Consider the following 25,007-nt stretch of genomic DNA (forward strand, 5'->3'; position numbering starts at 1 on the left):
TTAGTATTTTAGTAGTTTTAGTAACGATAATAACCAAATTACACAGATAAATAAATACCCCCCCCCCCCCCATCCCCATCCCCATCCCCATCCCCATCCCCATCCCCATCCCCATCCCCATATGATGCAATAGGCAAAAGGTTTCTATAATTTGTTTTGAAATGCAGATTAATGGATTATTTTTCACAGATGCACTAAACATCATCTACGTTAAAACTGTGACCTATTATGATATTTTATGTTGTTTAATGACAGCTCTGTTTAAATGCAGTTTGTTGAGTTATATAAATACAAGGGGCCATTAAAGGATTTAAATACAAACAATGCACACAGTAATACACAGTAAAATCCTCATGAAATGTGGTTGGTTTTTAATAACCTTTAAATATATGTAATTGCAGATGCACCATATCTCAATGCTTTGCTGCAGGGTTACTATCATAATTCGGTCTGGATGCTCCAGCTGCACTAGTGGTGTCGATATTGATCCTGAGGCCACACAAGTACACTATTGATCTCACAGACAGACATTTAATAGACTGACTTACAAAAACTAGACAATCACTGCCGCTCAACCAGCAGAATGCGAGCGGTTTATATTCCTCCAAACTATATGCAGAACAATCTTCAAGCATTTCAGAGTGTCTTGTCTTTTAATCAGCTCAAAACAACATTAAAGAACTTGGACATCTTTGGTAATGTATCCGTTTGTGCATGTATAAGATCTGCAAAGTAAAGCTCACAGTTTCCTACAAAAAGGGATTTATTCTGCCTAGCGTAGAGCACGGATCCAGACCTGCCTAAATCATCTCAATCGAGGTCCAGATATTACTAAGGCAAACATGCATGTCACAATGTGAAATATTAGCATAATACCCGCCCAAAGGCATATGCAAAAATAGTTTGTTTGGATGCAAAAGCAAAACCTAACCCATTTGTTCAGAATCAGTGGTTAAGATGTATTTGTAACGCTGTTCCTGAGCAGTACAACTCAAAAGTTTGCTTGTGCACAGTGAATTTTCCTTAAACTGGGAGAGTACAACAAAGTCTATTTACAAAGATTACTTAGCACATTCTGCACAAGTGGTGCTTGCAAAGTTGGTTCCAATCGATCGGCTTTATCATCCACATTTTCAGAATCCAACTCGGACTCGAACTGATACAGTAATACCAATGACACATTATTATAAAAGGTAGGCAATTTCAGAGAGGCTAGCAATAGCAAGTTAGCTTTGAAAGCATAAGATCCCACCCTCCCTTCAGAGTGTCTCTGCTGTGGAAATTATCTATTTAGTGGTGAGACTGCAATGAAAACCAAACCCACTTGTATCTTAAGCAGGGGCGTCGAATTTAGTAGGGACGCTAGGGACGTGTCCCTACCAATATCCCATGACACTGATATATCCCTAGCAATAATTTCGATCAAAACTTAAAATATATTTATGTTGATGTCCCCGTCCCCACCAATTTCAAAATCAAACCTACGCCACTGATCTTAAGTACTTTATTCTTGAAAGAAGGCCATTCACATACAGATATCAGAGTTTAGACCCAAGACAGAGGAACTGTTTAAGAAATATCATGATGCCGGGTGCACATATAACACCTTTTGTTGCGAAGACACTTTCAGACACTTTTTCAAAATCACAATCAAACTCTCTTCTGATGTCTATTTTTCCCTAACTGAGGATCAGTGTTTGGGGGAACGCATTACAACTAACGTGAGTAATGTAATCAGATTACTTTTCCAAGTAACTAGCAAAGTAATGCATTTCTTTTAAATTTACATCAAATTATCTGAGTTACTTTTTCAAAATAAGTAACGCAAGTTACTTTGTTTTCCCTTGTATTGGTTGACAGCTCTACACTGTCCCCATGTTGAGAGAAAGCGGGAGTAAGTGGAGAGGCGTTGTGTCCGCTGTGTAAACATGATGGTTATTGTAGTTTTAGAATAAATGTGAGAATGCATTTACTCCTCACTTGCACAAAAACAGATTCAGCATTCATCGAAATTAATAAAATTCATCTCACTTTGTCTTTGCAGCTGACTTTTGATGATTCAACCATATGAATCTGCAAAAATGACTTTAGATAAAGCCCACCCCACATGAGAAACAGTAACGTATCACATAACTTTCAATAAAAAGTAACCAAGTAATGGAATTAGTTACTTTTTTTAGGGAGTAATGCAATATGTAAAGTATTACTTTGAAAAGTAACTTTCCCGAACACTACTGAGGATTCACTGAAACTGAATGGTGGCAGTCACACGTGAAGACTGATCACATGACATCTTCACACTGTGATTGAGAAACAGTAACGTATCACATAACTTTCAATAAAAAGTAACCAAGTAATGGAATTAGTTACTTTTTTTAGGGAGTAATGCAATATGTAAAGTATTACTTTGAAAAGTAACTTTCCCGAACACTACTGAGGATTCACTGAAACTGAATGGTGGCAGTCACACGTGAAGACTGATCACATGACATCTTCACACTGTGATTGAGGACTTGAATTCTGGTTTCATGTTTAGGTTAAATAATATCACATATATATGATGCCTTGGCTGGTTGCCAGCAGTGTTTACATTATTAAGTTCTCCTGAAGAACTCCTGTGAAAACAATATAAATGAAATGGCCCATGAAAACGGAATCATCAATGTATCCATACAATAGGCCACGAAACAGACTCTAGTTTTGTAACCATTTGCATACATAAAATGCAAAATGCAAAAAACAAACAAACAAAAAAACATGTAGGCCTACATACAAAAATACAAACTATTTTATTTATGTAACAACATTGTTCATTTTATGTAACCTGTTATACTGTTATAATAAAAATCTCATTGATTTACATTACAATCAAAATTTCATCTTAATTACTTTTTGGCCACATCAATATCAATATCAGCACCAAACGCCTCTGAATAGGTATGAGCTCCATATTATCCTATATCATACTATATGAGCCATAAAAGCTTGGTGTATCAAATATGATACTAAACAAGAACACTTATTGTTTTAGATTTTTAATTAAAATTAAGTTTCAATAAACTGCTCAATTAAAAAAAAAACTTTACAGGGTTAATGATTGAATGAATATTAAGCAGGAATAGAATAAACAATTTTTTACATCGAAAACAAAAAATGGTAAGGAACAGGTGTAGCCTACTGACGAACCATCAGATTGTGTACCACTACCAATATTTGCATTGTTTTAAGGGTAGGTATGTATGGACGTTAAAAAAAAAAGCCTCAAGCTCAAAACACATTAATATGACGCTGGTAGCACAATCTGATACGTAGCATGTTTCGCTATCGATTTGTGCGGCTACCTATCTGATAAAGGGAGGTATAGCCAATATAAATAGTCTCTGGTATAGCACAAACCGTCAGAAGACCGGCTGATGTATTTTATCACAAGACAATTTAGCAAGTATACAGCGCCACCACCAGGTCCTCAACTAAATCCATGAAGCCAGCTTAACCCTTACCGCACTGAAGACAGCAAGCCATTATGGGGCATGTTACCTTGTTTGCCTTGGGACGGAGGAAATCCAATAAAGGTTGACAAAGTTACAGTAATCCAGAACAGTACAAGAAACCAAACAAGGTGCTTAATTAGTAGATGGGTCAGGGTGTGGAATGACATTTGATAAGATTACCACCACCAAACAAGACAAGAGAATACGGACAGAATCATTCCTGTGAAACAGCCTTTACAACCCTGAAAGTTTACCTGTGAAGTCCTTCAGTGGATGCCAAGTTCTCCATAACATTAAAGGTGCAGTAAGAGATTTCTGAAAAAGCTGTTGCACCAAAACACACATTTAGCCAATCAGCATTAAGGGGCGTGTCCAATAATCAGGGGGGAGGTGCCTGTGCTGCATAGCGTGTTCGTGAATTTTGGGGGAAGGCTATCAAGATAGGGGCGTGTTTGTTCAAATATTAAATATTCTCAGAAATCAAGAGCATTCAAGTTTAGCATCTGCGCAACAGCTCATCTTTCCTGATTTCATTCATGCTGGACACGTATGAGACTTTGTTTAGAGAAAACATTTTTAATAATTTGGTGCAGTTCTGTATACAGTAACAAATTTTAGATATGGTTTACAGATGATCATAAAGTAAAAATCTGTATTGTCTTGATGGAGGGTTGCAAACAGAATTCTGCTACATTCTTGATAACAACATATAAGAAACATATAAGGTTGTTTTCACACATTACTTACAAGCCTGTTGCTAATATCCTATTTGTACTATAGCAACTTTTATTTTTGTCTCCGTAACAAATCTTATATGGTTTATAATAATTATAATAAAAATGTTTAGTATGCTAGGTGTATTATGAAAGATCTATCCACGTCAGGAATGGTCCCTTACCAAGCCACCAAATCCACCTAATTTGAAACTTAAGCCTATTGATAGATCACATATTATATAAATAAATAAAAGCATTTTCACACAGTGTTTAAAAAATGAAAAATGTAACCACTATCTCAAAGAAATTTTCAGATAATTATAGTACTTCAAATCAATAAAATAAAATCATTATGAAAGGCCAGAAAGTAAAAATGTGGATTTATGTTCTCTAACAATCTACATCTACTACAGCTGATGAGAGAAGCAAAGCAAAAGAAGGGAAAATGTTAGTTTTATCTTATATTTCACAGACTTCAGGGCCATCTGGATGTAAATTATCCAATGACCCAACTCTTCCATAAGGTACATGTGCAACATCACATGAAGTGTAATGACAACACTGGCATGCATTGAAATATGAATGCTTCAAATATGAGAACATTGTTCTTTTACACACAGCTATTGCTCCGACTATTCAAGGCAATTTTTGTGGTACACTATACAAAAGAACACCCTTTCTTATTCTATGTGAACGCATTTGAATCCAATCAGCTTATTCTATTGAAAAAAAAGTGTATTTGAAATACAAGATTTGCTTAAATTTGAGGGGGGGGGGGGGGGGACTCAAAATCAAGAGTCAACAATTCTGATAATGGTTTAAAATTACCACTAAAATATCATTAATAGAAAATGGCAAAATTAGTCACACAATAAGAACTCTACTCTTTTTTTTTTCCTATACCCTTACCAAATGTACAACACAAAAGTAACTTTTAAAATGCTATATATTGTAACGTGCTAAATCAAGTATGTGTGCTGTACCTTAGTAAACGATACAGCTGATTTGATCTTTAACAAATAAAAAAAGAAAACGCTGCTTTCAGTAGTCTTCATGGCAGCATTTTGTAAACGATTAAAGACCTATGAAGCACATTTGGCAATCAACTAAATAAATCACGTAGAGCCAGGACTGAAATTTTGGTGACTAAAAGTGATGGTTTAAACAGTAGTTCACCCAAAAATGAAAATCTAGTTTTCATTTACTCACGCTCAAGCTGTTCCCACCTACTGTATATGTGGAGGAATATTCATGCAGCTTATTTCCTTATGTTCATTTTTGGGTGAACTGTTTTAACATAATAAAGGTATTTTGGAGACTCAAACACATGGTTTATGTAGGATAATAGCACCACACTCTGTCATAAACTGTAAGGGGGAGGAGTGTTTCACGGTCCCTCTTTCTAGCAGGTGTGAGCGGAACTGAAAGCTGGAGGTCTTGAAGGGGTTTGACGAGGTAAGACTGGCCCATCATCTGTGATCTGACATTTAGGGTGGGCAGAAATCTGCAAAGTAAGGGTGCTGTAGGGCTTCCTCTGCTGAAATTCGCTGTACTGGATTGCATTTCAGAAGATTCTGCAAACACAGAAAAATCCAAGCTAAACCATGATGCATGAAAGCATGGAGTAATTGATTCCACGATGAGAATATTGTACCTGTAGAAGGTCTCTGCCAGTGCTGCTGAGTTTCGGGACCACATTCACAAGTGATGTAGTAGCTGGGTACATTGGGTACGGCTATCAAAACATTTAAATAAAGAAAAGGAAAAGAGAAAGGGAAAGGAATGCAGAATAAATGTATGAAAATAAAGCAAGGCCTTACTAAATAGCCAATTTCTTAAACCTCAAAATTGATTTGGTTTCTTTGTACATTCTAACACTTGTTATTGTGAGCAAAATCTAATGACCTGCCCTGTTCGTGCAATGAATATCTTTAGGTGTCATTTAGACGAGTAAATGTTGTACCTTATAATCTGGAAGTTTATTCATAGTCTGCCATTGTTCTTCTGTCGGTGTTCCCAGCAATGTGCCAAAATGTTAAAGTTAATCAGCTCAATGGCAACTTGGCTTGATGTGCCAAGTTTCTACATGCATTGCTTGGCAACTTAATTATATTACATTACTACGGAGCCCCTAAAGGGACATGGTGATGGAAAAAATTATGAGTGGGAGGAAAATTATATACAGTATCAATGCTTTTGGTTTCCCCCGAGAAACTTTTTTCAGTTGTTTTGCGAGCGAGCGCAAAGTTTCTCAGGGGAACAAAAAGAGATTTTAAATACATTTTTTCCTCATATTTTCCACCATCATGTCTCTTTAGGGACACACATAAATATATATGAATGAGTTCACTCAAAATTCTGTCATTAATAATCACTCACCCTCATGACGTTCCAAACCCGTAAGACTTTCGTTCATCTTCTGAACACAAATGAAGGTTTTCTTGATGAAATCTGAGAGCTTTCTGTCCCTCCATTGACAGCTACGCAACTACCACTTTGACGCTTCAAAAAGTTCATAAAACTAATCCATATGAATTGAGCGGTTAAGTCCAAATTTTCTAAAGAGACTGTCTCTTTATATGATGAATAGATTTAACTTAGGCTTTTAATTACATAAAAACATTGATCAGCAAACATAACAGAAGCTCAACCAAACCTGATTGACGCATAAGAACAAACCTCTTGCTGAAGCTCAAACGTGATGCGTAACACGAGACGGAACCTCATTGGTTAGTGTCAAGTGGTAGTTGCGTAGCTGTCAATGGAGGGACAGAAAGGTCTCAGGTCTAAGGTCTTCATTTGTGTTCCGAAGATGAACGAAAGTCTTACAGGTTTGAAATTACATGAAGGTGAGTAAATGTATGAGATTATATATATATAAATACATTACATTAAATTTCCCATCCTGCACTAGGTATTAACAATATGAAACTTCAAGATTACAGTTCTATCCAAAAGTATAAACCCAACATAAATCTTAAACAGATCAACTAAGTGTAAAGGATATCTAAAGATCCTCTTTAGCTGGTCATCCACATCATTACCAGGAAACAAGGGCCGTCCTGCATTTGCCAGTTCTAAAGAAAAATTATACAGAAAAACAAATTCACATACTACAAGAACAGTTTTACTACAACAACAACAAAAAAAGTTAAATGGAGCTTTTCCTACCAGCAAATATACACCCTGCAGACCACATATCAATAGAGGTAGAGTATAGCTTAGCACCAAACAGCACATCCGGTGGCCTGTACCACAACGTCACCACCTGAAGCCAATCAACATGAAGTGAGGAACAGGGAAACGCTGAAAAAGTCCAAGCTGCATCTGAAGCCGTGTAGCTTACCTCAGCAGAATAACATCGTACAGGTATTCCAAACGCTCTGGCCAAGCCAAAGTCAGCTAACTTCAGTTCACCGTTCTGATGACAACAAAATAATACAGATATTAAAAAGTGTTTTTGGGAGTACAGCGGAAATAAAGGAACATGGAGCATGTTTGGGTTTCACCAACATAATGCAATCTTATAGTCATATATAACACAAACCTGCTACACTAAGGATGAATAATGAATATCCAATATCAAGCACTTTCAGTCATTTACTTACTCTGTTGATGAGCAAATTTTGTGGTTTGAGGTCTCGATGGAGAACATTTCGGCTGTGGCAGAAGGCAAGACCCTTCAATAACTGGTACATAAAGGACTGCAAGGAGAGAATTAAAACGGCATTATCTGATACCTCAAACATTAAATATGCCATCAAGAGATGCTCTTCTGTGACACATTTTTTTCAGGGCTTTATACAGATTTAAAAATCAAATCAAACCTTGACAATCTCTGGATCCAAGTCACCATTACAGCTGTCAAAGTATTTCTTCAAATCCTGTTTGAATGGAAGTAATTCTACAAGTTACAAAACACACTGATCTCACAAGACTCGATCAAGCAGCAAGATCATTGGAAACAGGGTAAATAATGATGCAGGTACTTGCTCCTACCTGATCGCAGAACTCAAACACTAATGTGAGCTTCTTATCACTGTGCAGGACATCATGCAACCTACAAGAACAAGTAGCTGTTGTTAAAGGGTTAGTTCACCCAAAAATGAAAAGTATCCCATAATTGACTCACCCTCAAGCCATCCTAGGTGTATATGACTTTCTTTCAGCCGAACACAATCGTTATATAGTTATATAAAAAAATATCCTGGCTCTTCCAAGCTTTATAATGGGAGTGAATGGTATCTGAGATTTTGAACCCCAAAAAAGTGCATCCATCCATCATAAAAGCAATCCATAAGGCTCCAGGGGGTTAATAAAGAGGGGGTCAGAGGTCACTCTTCTGCCGGAACTAGACTCATGTACGGCCATTGCCAGAAGCAAATGATTATATTTTATAAAGTTATAAATATGGATATTTTACTATACTTTTTTGGGCTTCAAAATCTCAGGAACCATTCACTCCCATTATAAAGCTTGGAAGAGCCAGGATATATTTTTTAATATTCTTCGATTGTGTTCGGCTGAAAGAAGAAAGTCATATACACCTAGGATGGGCTTGAGGGCGAGTAAATTATGAGATAATTTTCATTTTCTTTGGGTGAACTAACCCTTTAATACAGCATAAGACAAACTGCACAATTTCTATTTCATCGCTGTTTATTTATTTATCAATAATTCTTTTGAAATGCTTCCTTAAAAAATACTTGCAACCAACCAAAACTGAATTTATATGGTTAAATACATTAAAAATGCAATTATAATAATAAAATAATACTAATTAACAACATTTATTCTGCATGATGAAATATGCTAATAATACATTTCATTAAAAAATAAAAATAATAATAATACAAAATAGGAAATATAAATGCAACAAAACTCAGTGCATGCTGTAAGCTTAAACATACTTAAAATGCAAACAAACTTACCTTACAATGTTTTTATGCTTCAGTTCTTTCAGGAGGCAAATTTCTCGTAAAGCTGAGCTTGGAACCCCCTGTTGTAGGATTGAAAATTAATGTGACAGTTTGCTTTAATATGACTTGTGCCTCACATCCCAGTCTTACCTCATCATCATCATCCAATCGCACTCGTTTGAGGGCCACAATCTCATGTGTTTCTCTGTTTTTAGCTTTGAAAACGGTCCCATATGTACCTGGAGACAGGGTACAAAAATCAAGTAAGCAGAGGGTACAAAAAAAGTCATTCTGACTAGAAAAATCACTGTAGAAATAGGATAAGTTGGCAAAACGTCAATAAGAATAAAACAAATCCTCAAATGGGCGTGGCCTAGCAGCAAAACATGTCTTTAAATTATCAGGCAGAATAAGTTTAAAATAATACTTATATTGTATTTGTGTATAATCTCGCAGACAGCGTTGTCGCGACGTAACCGTTACTTTTCTCAGCATACCTCAGAACAGACCAATCACTGTCCTTTTTGATAAATAGATTTTTTTTTTTTAAAAAGAAGATTTTTTAACTCAAGTACTCATTCGATCTATAACTCAAGTACTCATTCGATTAAATGACTATACATTTAAATTAGTATATTTTTTCACCTACTACTTCAGGCGAGATTCTGAAGCGATGCAACTGACGGTCACATGATAATGACAACATGGCGAATATAGTACGTCCATATCAGAGCCATCTATGGCTCTGGTCCAGATTACATTTATACTACACACATTCATACTATACAGAACATACGTTTTTAGTGGTCGTGAAGTAATTACTTATTCAGAATAAGTGCCTACTCAAGCGAGTATGCGATTTCTGACACAGCCATAATCCAGACGTACTACATCTACCATGTTGTCATTATCATGTCAGTTGTATTGCTTCACTGCCATTCATAAATCCTCTCCTGTGGCCTCATGGGATAGTAAAGTGTCCATCATATGCACACTTCAGAATCTCGCCGGAAGTAGTAGGTCATCCGAGTACTTTTTTATGAGTACTGTGAATTCGGACATAGTTCTTTTGTGTTAACACATATTTATACTATAGTATATACACTACCCACTAGTATATAGTGGGGAAGTATGTGATTTCGGATGCAGCCACGCAGACTTTGAGCCTTCATGCGCCCCCTGGAGGAAGACACACTACTTTATGCCTCATAGGAATCAGCTACTAACTAACGTTAACATTTGCAGCTCAGTGAGAATCAAAGAAAAGCTGCTAATGATACTGCTATGAATGAACGATCAGTTTGATTCGAAATAATCAATGCAACACCTCGATGTATCTGAACAATAGCTACGGCATCATTTAACAGGTGCGCAAATGCCGTTTTGATTTATTTAAAGCCAAGTGCATCCTCTCAATAGCAGTATGAGCTTGCTAGCTGAGCTCTAGCTTAGACTTTAATCTCAACACACGCTTACGAAGGCATAATTCACAGCAGACTGTCAGACGCTTTAAGCTCTATAACAGCAAACCTTCATGATTGTTAATACTCTATAAATCTCCAATGCAGATAACGTTACAGCCATTCAGGCCAGACAATCCATTTAACGTTACTCACCCTCTCCTATCTTCTCCAACTTCTCATACTTTTGCATGGTTTTAGCCAGCTACAATAGCTTTTAAATAAAGCGTCCTGGCTCCTTAATTTCCTACGTTTTAAAATAAAGGTTTAAATAATACAGCTGACTACTGTCGGTTTTTTTATCAACAAGGGGCGTAGTACGCAACATGAAGAGAGCAATAAGGGTTTCAAGATGGCGATTTACTGAGACACACTTCAAAATAAAAGCATCCTTTGTAAACGGCCTTCTGGGTGGATAATAAATACTATAAACTGCAATAATTAATAATAATACAATTAAAATAAAACATTTTAGTTTAATATTTCATCATTTATTAAAAAAAAGTATAAACACCTTTTCTAACTAACAGACAAAATAAAGAGTAAGGGGAATGCAGGAGGAAAATATTTACTTTATTATACCCCAATTTTCATGGAAGACAGGCAGAGTATCATCAATAGTATTGATAAATAATACATCTTTCAAAATAAAATGTACATCTCACTTTATTGAAACCTTTTCATTTAAAAAAAAAGGTTAAAATACTTTAAAAAATCAGTCTAGAGTTTGGGGAAATCAAACAGTATTAAAAAAACAGCATGGCTACCATTGCACAACACTGACATTATTCTTTGATAGATAAAACTCAAAACACAGATTATTCACTAAAACTCATTTGCTATGGCGGTGCACCAAATCAAATTTTGTCTTTAAAACAATTAAAAAATGTAAATAACTTCAAATAAAACAAATATTTAAAATAACTGGTAGTGAAATATGCTCAGTAATACAGTATTTTATTTGTGACCATCGGATCGTTGTCTCTTTATAAGCTCTGAATACAGCCCTCCTTTGCTCAGTAATTCCAGGTGTGTTCCAGCCTTTGAAAACATAAATAATAAAACAAACATTAAACATCACAGGTTTCAGGCATTCAGTATGCAAGTACATCCTTTGTAAAGTCCTTCCTAACCTCAACAATACGTCCATTGCTCATGACACAGATGAGATCGGCCGCCTGTATGGTGCTCAGACGGTGAGCGATGATCAGAACGGTGCGACCTGTTGTGGCTCTGTCCAAAGCCTCCTGAACCACACGCTCAGACTCCGCATCCAACGCACTGGTGGCCTCATCCAGAATCAAGATGCTGGGGTTTTTTATCAGGGCACGAGCGATTGCGATCCGCTGCTTTTGGCCCCCAGATAGAGTGACTCCACGTTCACCTAAAAATATATGAAAATTAATTTATTGTATTTTACATTTTATTTTATTTTAGAAAACGGAAGAAAAAGTTATTTTATTCACACTTCAAAATTACATCTTTCATCTCACTTTATTGAAACCTTTCCCTTTAAAAATAAAGTTTTAAAATACTTTCAGTCTAGAGTTTGGGGAAATAAAAGTCATTTTATTTTCAAATTTATTTTTTGGTTTAGTTTTTAACAGTGCTTACCAACCACAGTGTTGTATCCATCTGGGAATCCTGTGATGAAATTATGAGCATTGGCTTGTTTGGCAGCAGACGTGACCTCAGCGTCTGTTGCACTGGGTTTTCCAAACCTGATATTCTCCATCACAGAGGTTCCAAAAAGAACAGGTTCCTGTGACAAGGACAAAAAAGATTGATACAACTGGTGATCTTTTTCAGACATAGGTATATAACAAACCAAAGCAGAAACGTTAGAGTGAAGCAAGGTCCAGCTCACAGAGAGAGAATAATATGTACCTGACTGATGAACCCAATGACGTGTCCTCTTAACCAGGACGGGTCCAGTGTTCTGATGTCCAGCCCATCCAACATTACCACTCCACTGCTGGGGTCATAGAACCGCTCCAGTAAGGCGGCCACTGTGGATTTGCCTGAATTTAGAGGTAAATAAATGACTAATATCATTAGACAGGCGGATATATGGATAGATAGACAGAGAGATGGATATACAGATAGATAGACAGACATTCTCTGCCTCTAGATATAAGGATAAATAGATAGACAGAAGGACAGACAGATGATAGATAGACAGACGGATAGACAGAAGGACAGACAGATGGATAGATAGACAGACGGATAGACAGACCCTCGGTTGGACAGACAGACGGATAGATAGACAGGTAGATAGATCGACAGAAGGACAGACAGAAAGACAGACAGATGGATACATAGACAGACGGATAGACAGATGATAGATAGACCCTCGGACAGACAGACAGACAGACGGATAGATAGACAGGTAGATAGATCGACAGAAGGACAGACAGAAAGACAGACAGATGGATACATAGACAGACGGATAGATAGACAGATGGATAGATAGACCCTTGGACAGACAGACAGACGGATAGATAGACAGGTAGATAGATCGACAGAAGGACAGACAGAAAGACAGACAGATGGATACATAGACAGACGGATAGACAGATGGATAGATAGACCCTTGGACAGACAGACAGACGGATAGATAGACAGGTAGATAGATCGACAGAAGGACAGACAGATGGATACATAGACAGACGGATAGACAGATGGATAGATAGACCCTCGGACAGACAGACAGACGGATAGATAGACAGGTAGATAGATCGACAGAAGGACAGACAGAAAGACAGACAGATGGATACATAGACAGACGGATAGACAGATGGATAGATAGACCCTTGGACAGACAGACAGACGGATAGATAGACAGGTAGATAGATCGACAGAAGGACAGACAGAAAGACAGACAGATGGATACATAGACAGACGGATAGATAGACAGATGGATAGATAGACCCTCGGACAGACAGACAGACAGATAGATAGACAGGTAGATAGATCGACAGAAGGACAGACAGAAAGACAGACAGATGGATACATAGACAGACGAATAGACAGATGGATAGATAGACCCTCGGACAGACAGACAGACAGATAGAGAGGTAGATAGATCAACAGAAGGACAGACAGACATCTTACCTCCGCCTGACTCTCCAACGATAGCCACAGTTTTACAGGGAGGTAGAGTCAGGTTGAAGTTTTTAAGGATCTGGTTTCCAGGTCTTGTTGGATACCTGAGAAACATGCCAGAAACATCAAATAACAGAGAATGGAACTTTTTAGATAAAACTCAGGTCTTGTCATGTTTGCATTAGAGGCCTACCTGAAATCGATGTTCATGAAGTCAACTCTTCCCGTCAGAGACTTGAGAGGGATACGACCTCCTCCGGTGAGAGGAACGCTGGGCTCTAGAGTCAAGTACTCAAACACACGGGCCCCTGCACTCATACCCCGAACCATCTGACACAAACCAATATATATATTTATAAATATAGGATACATACAATATGTAAAGATAAGTGTCTTCCACTCACCTGTCCAAACAGAATAGAAATGCTGGCAAGAGATCTATAGAGACAGATGTGAGGTGATTCTGTTACATGTGTTTTTAATGTGGTTTGACATTATAGACACTTTTTGTTTCTTCTATATTATGTGCAGACAAAAAAATTCACCTCTGAACTGTTTGAGAGGCGACCAAAAATGACATTAGATCACCAGGTGACATGTCATTACGGGCCATCAAAGACCCACCAGCAAATATAGTGCCTAGAACAATGCCTGTCGAATAAGGGAAATATTGAACAGCTCTAGTTCATGTGGTAATTGGATGCAAATCAGTAAAACATGCATAATTACTCACAGTTCAGGACAATATTAGACAGGCCCTGAAATACGGCAATTCCTGTGCCCAACGTTTCATTCATGGCAGCTGATTTCTGGACCTCGGCGGCAAACATCCTGTGAAAGAATGGTTCATATCAGAAAAGAAAACTATAAATATTATAATAAAAACCTGGGTAACACTTTTATTTAAGGTGAAGTACTAATAACAGTAAATTATGCATAATGACAAGAAACTAACCCTAAATCAAATGCCATCCCATGAGACTAATTAAAAAAAAAAAAAAATATTTACAGTGTAGTATTATCAACAATTCCACAGAACTCAATATTTTCCTCAAAATTAACAGAAAATGTGGAAAAAAGTGAAGTCGTACTCTAGTTCTCGATCCTCCATGGCAAAAGCCCTCACTGTTCGTACGTTACCAAGAGCCTCGTCGGCCACTCCTGTAGCTTTAGCAACCTAAAAGAGGAAAATGGGTTTAGCATTTAGCAGTTAGCATAGAAAGAGTCACTAAAACTAAACTCTTCTCTATCAGTGTCGTCACCTGTTCCTGTGCTTTCCGTGAAAGTTTACGGAGAAAAGAACCGATGAGAGCACCAGCCCCCACGAGACATGGAAGAACGACCACAGTGAGACCCGTGAGCTTGGGGGAGATGACGTACAGTGAGACAAAACAGCCCACTGTCTGTGTGGCACTGCGCAAACCCTGTAAAACACAACACATTAACAGATGACTGTGATAGTTGCACATTCTCCCTTGGGCTTTTTAGATGCACTTGCTCAAAACATTTGCTCCTTGATTATTGAAAATGGTTTGTTACTTGTGCCAAATATTATAATTTTATTTTGTTTTTGGGCTCTACTAGAATAGGTTTTCATGCTTGAATGTTCAAAAAACACATTTTTCACATACACTCACCTAAAGGATTATTAGGAACACCATACTAATACTGTGTTTGACCCCTTTTCGCCTTCAGAACTGCCTTAATTCTACGTGGCATTGATTCAACAAGGTGCTGAAAGCATTCTTTAGAAATGCTGGCCCATATTGATAGGATAGCATCTTGCAGTTGATGGAGATTTGTGGGATGCACATCCAGGGCACACGAAGCTCCCGTTCCACCACATCCCAAAGATGCTCTATTGGGTTGAGATCTGGTGACTGTGGGGGCCATTTTAGTACAGTGAACTCATTGTCATGTTCAAGAAACCAATTTGAAATGATTCGAGCTTTGTGACATGGTGCATTATCCTGCTGGAAGTAGCCATCAGAGGATGGGTACATGGTGGCCATAAAGGGATGGACATGGTCAGAAACAATGCTCAGGTAGGCCGTGGCATTTAAACGATGCCCAATTGGCACTAAGGGGCCTAAAGTGTGCCAAGAAAACATCCCCCATACCATTACACCACCAGCCTGCACAGTGGTAACAAGGCATGATGGATCCATGTTCTCATTCTGTTTATGCCAAATTCTGACTCTAACATCTGAATGTCTCAACAGAAATCGAGACTCATCAGTCCAGGCAACATTTTTCCAGTCTTCAACTGTCCAATTTTGGTGAGCTCTTGCAAATTGTAGCCTCTTTTTCCTATTTGTAGTGGAGATGAGTGGTACCCGGTGGGGTCTTCTGCTGTTGTAGCCCATCCGCCTCAAGGTTGTGCGTGTTGTGGCTTCACAAATGCTTTGCTGCATACCTCGGTTGTAACGAGTGGTTATTTCAGTCAAAGTTGCTCTTCTATCAGCTTGAATCAGTCGGCCCATTCTCCTCTGACCTCTAGCATCAACAAGGCATTTTCGCCCACAGGACTGCCGCATACTGGATGTTTTTCCCTTTTCACACCATTCTTTGTAAACCCTAGAAATGGTTGTGCGTGAAAATCCCAGTAACTGAGCAGATTGTGAAATACTCAGACCGGCCCGTCTGGCACCAGCAACCATGCCACGCTCAAAATTGCTTAAATCACCTTTCTTTCCCATTCTGACATTCAGTTTGTAGTTCAGGAGACTGTCTTGACCAGGACCACACCCCTAAATGCATTGAAGCAACTGCGATGTGATTGGTTGATTAGATAATTGCATTAATGAGAAATTGAACAGGTGTTGCTAATAATCCTTTAGGTGAGTGTATTTTACATTTTTGCAGCTCCTCTCTTCTCAGTCTGTCAGTAACGCTCTGTTTAGTTCCAGTCTCTATGAAGCCCCTTCTTCTGAAAAGCACACTGTGCTCTGATTGGTCGGCCGGACCAGTGTGTTGTGATTGGTTAACCACTTTGAGTGTGTTTTGGAAATGTCCCGCCTCTTACCATAACTGCAAATTTCAACACACTACTAACTAACTCAACCAGGCCCCGCACCTTTATTTTGTGTATGCCTTGGCCAGGAATTATTTAATTGAAAAATAATGTGACACGTTCGTTCCTGGAAGAAAACTCCAGGCGTTTCAGGGAGTTCAGAAACAGTGCGCACTAAAACAATAACTTTGTGCTTTGGAGTGACATTTTTCATGCTCAAACAGCAACTTACACACAAAAGATAAAAAAGATTTAAAAAAAAAAACATATAGGACACCTTTAAAGGTGATGTAAAAGCATGCATTTCATGCATACATACTGCAAACCACACAATAAGCAAATAATGCATAAAAACTGGTGTATAAAACATCCTACCTGGGAAATAACCAGCTTGAAGGAAGATTTAAACTCCTGGATGTCTGACGTGAGGCGATTAACCAGCTGCCCAGTCTTGTTTGCATCAAAAAACGCAACATCTTGTCTGTAACATGACATTTACACAAGATCATTAGAATTTTTTCTTTAATTAAAGTGTATGAGAGCCTCTTCAGCAAATATAGCACATTTGCACTTTAATTCTTTAAGAAAAAAAGTACAAACCTAAGCAAGGACATGAAGAGAGTTGTTCTCATGTCAGCAGCCACTCTCTCTCCAACTCTAGACAGTAGAATGATGTAGCCACTGGTCAACAGACCCTGAAAGACAAATAAACAACAGATTTTACATATACACTACCATTAAAAGGTTTAGGGTTGGTTACATTTTGTAATGTTTTTGAAAGAAGTCTCTTCTACTCACCAAGGTTGCATTTATTTGATCAAAAATACATTAAAACAGTAAAACTGTGAAATTTTATTAAAATTTAAAATAACTGTTTTCTATTTGAAAATATTTAAAAATGCAATTTATCTCTGTGATCCAAGCTGAATTTTCAGCATCATTACTCCAGTCTTCAGTGTCACATGATCCTTCAGAAACTATTCTAATATGCAGATTTGCTGCTCAAGAAACATTTCTGATTATTATCAATGATGAAAACAGTTGTGCTGCTTAATATTTTTATGGAAACCGTAACACATTTTTTTTCAGGATTCTTTGATGAATAGAAAGTTATTTTGAACAGAATGTATGTGAAATAGAAATCTTTTGTAACATTCTAAATGTCTTTACTGTCAGTTTTCATCAATTTAATGTATCCTTGCTGAATAAAAAGGTTTAATTTTTTTCTAAAATCTTACTGACCCCTAACTTTTGAATGGTAGTGTAATAGTGAGAGTCTTTATAATCATCAGGAGCAAGTGAAATGTTGCTCATAGAGTTTCAGGTGTGACCTCAAGTACCTGTAAACCATACAGTCCAAGCAGCTTCATTGCAGGCGCTTGAATATCTCTCACGTAGTGACCCGTTTGTTCTCTCATGTGGCGAGCGACGACATTCACCAGATCCCCCAAAATCAGAGGAATCTGAATATTAAGGGCTGCTGCTCCAAACGCAAGCTGAAAGAGAACATAATATGGTTCAAAAAAACTATTTAGCCAAAAAGGATGTTAAATTAAATTAAGCATAAGTACAAATAGTTTAAATGTTTACTGACGATAACGGCTCCTATTAGAGCAAGAAGTTGGGGTCGAACAAACTCCCACAGGACGGCCCAGCTGAATTCAGGAATCTTTTCTTTCAACTGAACTTCCACCGGGACATTATTGTTCACATCTGCTTCACAATGAGCTACAGTACCAAGCAAGCGTGCCGTCACTGTCAAAGCAGCTGGTCCTAATATGAGTTTCAGAGTGACGTTTGGAGTTCTCGGCTGCCGTCTGGATGCTAGACGGAGCACTTTTTGAGCTTGTCTCCATATCCGAACAGGAGCACTGACAGTGAACTGTGTGAATGGGATTTGTGAACTGCTCCATGATACTGTGTGCTGGCCACGTCTACAATACAAGAGATAAAGGACAGTATGAAAAAAGTGCACTTTGTAATCATGTCAAATTAATGGTTTTACATTAAAGTAAGTTTTAAATCAACGTGGGTTGTTGTGCTTTAAAGTACACTTATTCTGATGCGTTGACTAACATACTAAATCAGTTCCTGTTTATAATTTTAACTGTAGTGTGTTATTTAATATTACATTTAAAGATAATATATTTTAAATGCACTAAATTGCAACTACCATAAATTACAAATATATTTAAATACATGACTGCATTTTATTTCGTTCACCATAAATGCTTGTCAGTACAATAAGCGGCCCACTTTTGTTTCAAAGACAATAGAAGTTATAATGAAATTACATTTAAAGATGTACTTAAATATGTTAAAAAGCACTCTTAAGTTCAACTAATTGCATTTAAATATATCTTTTTAAAATTGCGCATAACAAATGCAATTACTTGTCTGAAGACATTACATTCAGTTCGCACTTATACATACATAAATATATTATTTTAAAGTATATTTTTCCATAATAAGTACTCTTTTAAAAGAATGCTAAAATGTACTTGTTTTTCACAAGGGACATACCACGACTATTACGCAATATTATTTCATTAGTTTACTTTAGACCAGGGGTCTCAAACTCGCGGCCCGCGGGCCATTTGCGGCCCGCGGGGTGATATTTTGTGGCCCCCTACTTGACATTAAAGTGTAATGTTAGTGCGGCCCGTCGTTGCGTGTGCCGCGTTTTAAATGGGCTACCATACGGTGGGTTTGTTGTCAATAGTTGCCATAGACAACCGCTAAGTACAAACATACTGCGCGCCTGGAAAAAATGAGCGCGTCGCTTCAATTATGAGCGCGCTTGCCGCGCACGCGCACCTACATTTGAAATAACGAACTTGAGCTCGCAAAATGTGTGAGCGCGATATGTGAACTGCGCCTTGTCGAGCTACCACCAATCAGGCCGCGAGCTACTGGTAGCTCGCGAGCGACGTGTTGGAGAGAGACCCTATGGAGAGACCCTGCTTTAAAACAATGTGAGAATAATCATTTTGAGCTTGTAATATGTGTCTAACAGGTTGATAAGAAGGTTTGCTTTGATTTGTGCAGTTAGTAATTTGCCTGAGACACTATACATGTGTAGAAAGAATTCAATAAGACGGGCAGACATGACTGCAAATATTTGTATTTCAAAAGCAATAATTGTTTTTCTAAGTATATAATAAAAGGAAATGTGCCTTCCAAAAAAAACATTCAATATCATTAATGTGTTGTATAAAGAAAATAAAAAGGACATAAGCAAATATAAATATTACAAATATGTGTTATAGACAAAGAAAGTTTGTAAAATGAACTTCAACTGTCAGAAGGACAGCTCATGAAGAACCAATCATGTACAGAAAGGTATGTTCAAATTCAGAGGAACAGTTCAGAAGAAACGTTAATAATAAAGATTGAGAAGATTGGATCAGTTGTGCTCCTTTTTTGGAATACTTGAATACTATTTTTTGTGGAATACTTGATGCGGCCCAGCCTGACCCAGACTCTACCTCCAGCGGCCCCCAGTTAAGTTGAGTTTGAGACCCCTGCTTTAGACCATATGAATCACCTTTGGCATGCATAAACAACATACTTCTGTCAACAAAAGCAACGTCTAAAGTTACTTGATAACAGACCACCTTGTGACTTCAACCAGATCAACATGAAAATGAATGTGCTGTGTAGACAGTTAGTTTCAAGCCAAATTAATAAATATAGATAAACATTGTGTACCTATTGAGGTGGTGGATCAAGAAATCTCTTGTTTTTTGGGAGCTCAAAAATCGATCAGACGTAACAGTGCCGCGTGTCAATCGACTGCAACGTGCAAAATGAAACATGTTTTAGTAGTGTTTTGCAATGACAACAGGAAGAAGAAAGAAAGATTGTTCATGAAACTAAATGCACTCAAGGATTAACATGTAGGCCGCCATGTTTACGCAATCCCAGCGTGACCACGCTTGCCCTATACGTCATTGCTCCGTAAATATTTTTTCCACTTTTTTCTACATACATAAATAGTGGAATGTATATGACAATTTGGCATTATATAAATGTGGTTATTTTTATTTTTACAACTGGCTTTTTTTTTATTTGGCATTTCTTTCAGTCTGAAATATGTGTATGTTTGATGAACGGTGTACGCTTTCATTTTTTCCAATTTTTATTTAAATAAACATTTTATATTTTATTATTGGTTATAAAGTGTAATTATGTATTAATACATGCAAACATGGTCTATTTTTGTTTAAAACAGTCCTCTGGTCAACGATTTACCTAGTTTAGAAATTACTTAGATTAAACAGAACTTAAATAGAACTATCAAGAACATAAGATCGGACATAGAGAAAACTGTATACACTTCTTGGCAATCTTCATATTTAATATTTCATATATATAATAATTTTGCATTACATGTAGTGAATAAAAGTCCCGGAAGTGACGCTACTAGAAACCAAAGTGACGACAGGCGATATTTGTTGTCATATCTGTTTTTTGTTGTGAAGAGCAAAGGCGAGGATCATCTTTGCTCGGATGGTGAGACTCATTTTGCGCTTTACACATTTAAATCATTTCAGTTTTCTTTTAATAGAAGTGTTTTCAGTAATAAAATCTCAACTAGACAAAAACAGACGATAAGCAAATAATGAGCAGGTTTGCCTGGATGAGGTTGATGTGTGTGGTGGCAATCTGTTAAACTCACCCCTGTTAGCAGTCACTTCATAAAAAATGGTTTAATCTAACGATCAGTTATGTTGTCATCAATAATCGTTGCATTTGCACGTCATCGTGAGTTATAATGACAACATGTGTCTTTGTCTGTTTGTAATGATGCAATCAAGTCTGTCCTTGACTCAACTGAACATAAACTGAGCATGTGGTTGGGGTTTTGTCAGAAAAATAAAGACAATATAACAGTCTTGTGAGTACAGAGTACAGTGAACTTGGTCAGTTTGAGCTGGTTCTGCACTTGTTTATGGTGTGAGATCTGTTTGTAGTAAATGGTCATAACTAATTCCACTATCATTATACCTGTTGTTCAGGACCTAAGGTGAATATTATAGAGAGGTAGAATGTAAAACACGATGGCTGGTTTTGAAACGTACCAGGAGTATCATCGGATAGAAGACTGTGATGAAGACTCACCCCCAGGAGAGGAAGATTTACTCATCCATGTGTCAGAGGGCAGAGGGGGTAAGTATTGTTCACTGTCATACAGTATGACAAGATAATATGTTATTTTATATATATATAATACTAAAGACCGTTCCATTTTTTTATCATTTGAATTATGTCTTTGTTACATTGCAGACCCATGGCATCATATCAAGAACCTCGACAATTTCTTCACAAGAATATCCTTTAAAAAATATAAAATTTTGCAATATTATTTACATACATTTCATAGGCTGAATGGAAAAATGGGCAATTTTTGTGAATGCATGAAAATCTCCCAACACTGTTCCAGTATCATTTTCTCTTTTTCATGAGAACACACTGCCTCTATTCATCATTAGGCGTTGATATTTTGTTACGCTCTGGCTACATTAATGCTAAACAAAGCTGTAATTCTTTAAAACTGTTTCAACTATTATTGAAATCCAAGAGGCCTTAATCAACATGCTCACATATATCATTTTCATCAGAAGAATGGATTCGCCTGTATGGTGTTATCAGAATTTTTTGAGCTTGTGTAAGTCATATTTATTTATCGCCTGAAGCTTTAATTATTTAGGGCAAGTTTTTGATATATAATCACTTAAGAACTAATCATGTCTGCTTTTGCATTTCCATTTTCAGGCAATTCCTGTTTGTGGTCACGTTTACAACTTTCCTCTTCAACTGTGTGGAATATGATGTTCTCTTTGCCAACCGAGTGGTCAACCACACGGGTCAGAGCCTCGGTCCTCTGGACAGGAACAAGGTCACCCTTCCTGATGCTATTTTACCCAGCGAGCAGTGCACTGAGAGGTCAGTGTGTCCGGTTTATACAGGCGTATGCACCGAGAGATGCTGAACCTCCTGCTATTGAGAATTGAAATTGGCTTTGCTTGTAGAAATCTGTGGTTACACTGAATTTTATTTGTTTGTTTGTTTGTTTGTTTATTTAGGAATACTCCAAAAATCCAGTCTTTATTTACATATATATTTATATTATTATATGATTAATATTAATCTATATTATTAATCAATCAATGAATTAGTAACATCTTTGACTACTTCAGTGTTCTTGTCATTAACATATTTATTAATTGGAATAAATAATAAAATAAATAAATATTAGATGAAAAACTCACTCGCACTCAAAAAACTTGTAAAAAGTAGAAATGTTGCCTTTGCAACTGACTGAAATAAAATAATATTCAGTTGAAGTACTAACATTACTAAAACTAAATAAATAAGAACTAAATAGAAATATTAAAAACAAACTATTAAAAATGACAGAAAAGCATAATAAAACTACTGAAACTTAAACTAAAATGAAAATATAAAAATAAAAGCTCATTCTAAATATTAAAAAATACTATGATGGTGTATAAATAATATTCAAATGTTTTATTTATACAGAAATTCTTTTACAGTTCAGTTTACAGTCAAAATTTGTATTTTCATCGAATCAAGCAAAGTTCAGAATAGAGCTGTCATGAGCTATTGTTCACTTCAGTTTATCGGTTTACTCGATCAATTGTCAAAGTAATTGACCGATTACTTGATTACCAAAGTAATCGTTAGTGACAGTCCTAGTTTAGAATTAAAACCAGGTTTTAGCGCTTTTGTAATATTTTAAATAATATATTTTAGAAAAGAACAAATAGGTGAACTTTTTACAACCTGCATCGTAACAGCCAGTTTGCCGATATTTTGATATTGCATGTGAACTTTTATCATAATGCACCACTCAAGGTTTATCACGTTTTGTGTTCAGTTTTCAAAGTTGATTTCTTATTGCGGTTTTCCTGTCATGTCTAGCTGGTTTTTGTAGTCGCCTGAGTTCAAACGTGCCCTGGAGCTCTGGGGGAGAAGGCTGTTTTGCTCTATAGATTGCGTCACACGTCATGTGAAGTTCAAAACCTCGAACTGATTCGTTTCCTACTTCTCAAACAGTGGCTCCAAAATAAGCAGGCTGTAAACAAGCACCTGTTGGGATGATCTGCTCTCTCAGAACCTGTTATTCTATTTCCGTGACTGTAGATGATACTGAAACTTTGTATTACGTTGAGCTCATGTGTTTTAAATAGAAACCGAGTGTGCGATGTTTTGGTCCATTTGGCATTGGATCGCTATTTTGCTTGTATCTCAGATTTTTACTTATCATGGACACCTAATGTTTCATACACAGATAGTCAGAAGAAGTATAAATCAATTTACAAATGTGGTGTTCACAGACTAAGATATGCAACACAAACATATTAATATCACAGTTGACAGTGACACACTTCATTCAGGAACATCTTGTGCTTTCATAAAGTAATAAAGACTTGGTAAACATTCTCATTTGGTTGGTCATATTATTTTCGATATCTGCTTTCATTCTGTTTTGCAACTAACTGCGTTTGGAAGAGAGTTTTAGTTATTCAAGCCACACTACCTACACTACCGTTAATTTTTTTTCATAAGTCTCTTATGCTCACCAATTACTGTAAAAACTTGTGACATATTATGTAATTACAATTTTAAATCATTTCTATTTGAATATATTTTAAAAAATGTAATTAATTCCTGTGATCAAAGCTGAATTGTCAGCATCACATGTGTCACATGACCCTTCAGAAATCACTCTAATATGCTGATTTAGAGCTGAAGAAACATTTCTTAATATTATCAGTGTTGCGATTTTTGTTTTCAAGATAACAACATTTATTTGAATTATAAATCTTTTGTAACATTATACATTTTCTGTAACTTTTGATCAATTTTAGTGCATCCTTGCTGAATAAAAACTCAATTTTTGAATGGTAGTATAGATTTTATAGATATAATTTATATGCGCAACTTATAATGCCATAAAGGAACCATGAGCAATCCCATAATCATCTGCTGTCATATCATAATAGTGATGATCTTTCTTCCTCGATCAGGATTCAAGGAAACAGCTGGATCATCTTTCTCTTGATAATGGCGGCCATTTTCTGGCTCTATCGGCTTGTGAAGGTGATCTTTAACGTCCTCAGCTACTGGGAGATCCGGCAGTTTTATATTAAAGCTCTGAAAATACAGATGGTAAGAGATACATTCATGATAGACACATTACATAAGTTTATCAAACAACACGATTTTAGATTAAAGTGCAAATGTAACTTGTCTTGTTTTACATAATTCTCCTC

At 36.8% G+C, this 25,007-nt stretch overlaps 3 protein-coding genes across 3 annotated transcripts in view; 1 reads left to right on the forward strand and 2 right to left on the reverse strand.

Moving 5' to 3' along the window:
• Window positions 1-5,573: 5,573 nt before the first annotated feature.
• Window positions 5,574-10,950, reverse strand: cdk5 (cyclin dependent kinase 5). The gene is made up of 12 exons (XM_056249304.1): window positions 10,743-10,950; window positions 9,277-9,365; window positions 9,139-9,206; window positions 8,207-8,267; window positions 8,035-8,091; window positions 7,816-7,911; window positions 7,554-7,628; window positions 7,379-7,475; window positions 7,213-7,284; window positions 6,171-6,229; window positions 5,862-5,942; window positions 5,574-5,781 (listed from the first exon to the last, which is right to left on the reverse strand). The coding sequence occupies exons 1-12, from the start codon at window positions 10,777-10,779 to the stop codon at window positions 5,695-5,697; spliced, it is 879 nt and encodes a 292-aa protein (XP_056105279.1). The 5' UTR covers window positions 10,780-10,950; the 3' UTR covers window positions 5,574-5,694.
• A 550-nt stretch (window positions 10,951-11,500) lies between these two features.
• abcb8 (ATP-binding cassette, sub-family B (MDR/TAP), member 8) lies at window positions 11,501-20,641 on the reverse strand. The gene is made up of 16 exons (XM_056249290.1): window positions 20,416-20,641; window positions 18,299-18,638; window positions 18,045-18,200; window positions 17,305-17,399; window positions 17,080-17,185; window positions 14,954-15,115; window positions 14,783-14,868; window positions 14,425-14,522; window positions 14,237-14,342; window positions 14,096-14,129; window positions 13,885-14,021; window positions 13,701-13,795; window positions 12,474-12,607; window positions 12,201-12,348; window positions 11,720-11,970; window positions 11,501-11,627 (listed from the first exon to the last, which is right to left on the reverse strand). Exons 1-16 carry the CDS (start codon window positions 20,520-20,522, stop codon window positions 11,544-11,546), a joined length of 2,139 nt encoding a protein of 712 aa, XP_056105265.1. The 5' UTR covers window positions 20,523-20,641; the 3' UTR covers window positions 11,501-11,543.
• Window positions 20,642-21,121: 480 nt separating this feature from the next.
• Window positions 21,122-25,007, forward strand: part of atg9b (autophagy related 9B) — a 32,474-nt gene continuing 28,588 nt past the window's right edge. The window contains exons 1-6 of the mRNA XM_056249289.1: window positions 21,122-21,219; window positions 21,726-21,876; window positions 21,994-22,037; window positions 22,311-22,375; window positions 22,483-22,653; window positions 24,762-24,903. Coding sequence (XP_056105264.1) covers window positions 21,768-21,876; window positions 21,994-22,037; window positions 22,311-22,375; window positions 22,483-22,653; window positions 24,762-24,903 — 531 coding nt within the window. The 5' untranslated portion in view covers window positions 21,122-21,219; window positions 21,726-21,767. The remainder of the gene's footprint in view (window positions 21,220-21,725; window positions 21,877-21,993; window positions 22,038-22,310; window positions 22,376-22,482; window positions 22,654-24,761; window positions 24,904-25,007) is intronic.

The sequence above is a fragment of the Rhinichthys klamathensis genome, unplaced genomic scaffold (genome assembly GCF_029890125.1).
Source record: "Rhinichthys klamathensis goyatoka isolate OS25496 unplaced genomic scaffold, OSU_Roscu_1.1 h1tg000059l_1, whole genome shotgun sequence".
Classification (NCBI taxonomy): domain Eukaryota; kingdom Metazoa; phylum Chordata; class Actinopteri; order Cypriniformes; family Leuciscidae; genus Rhinichthys; species Rhinichthys klamathensis.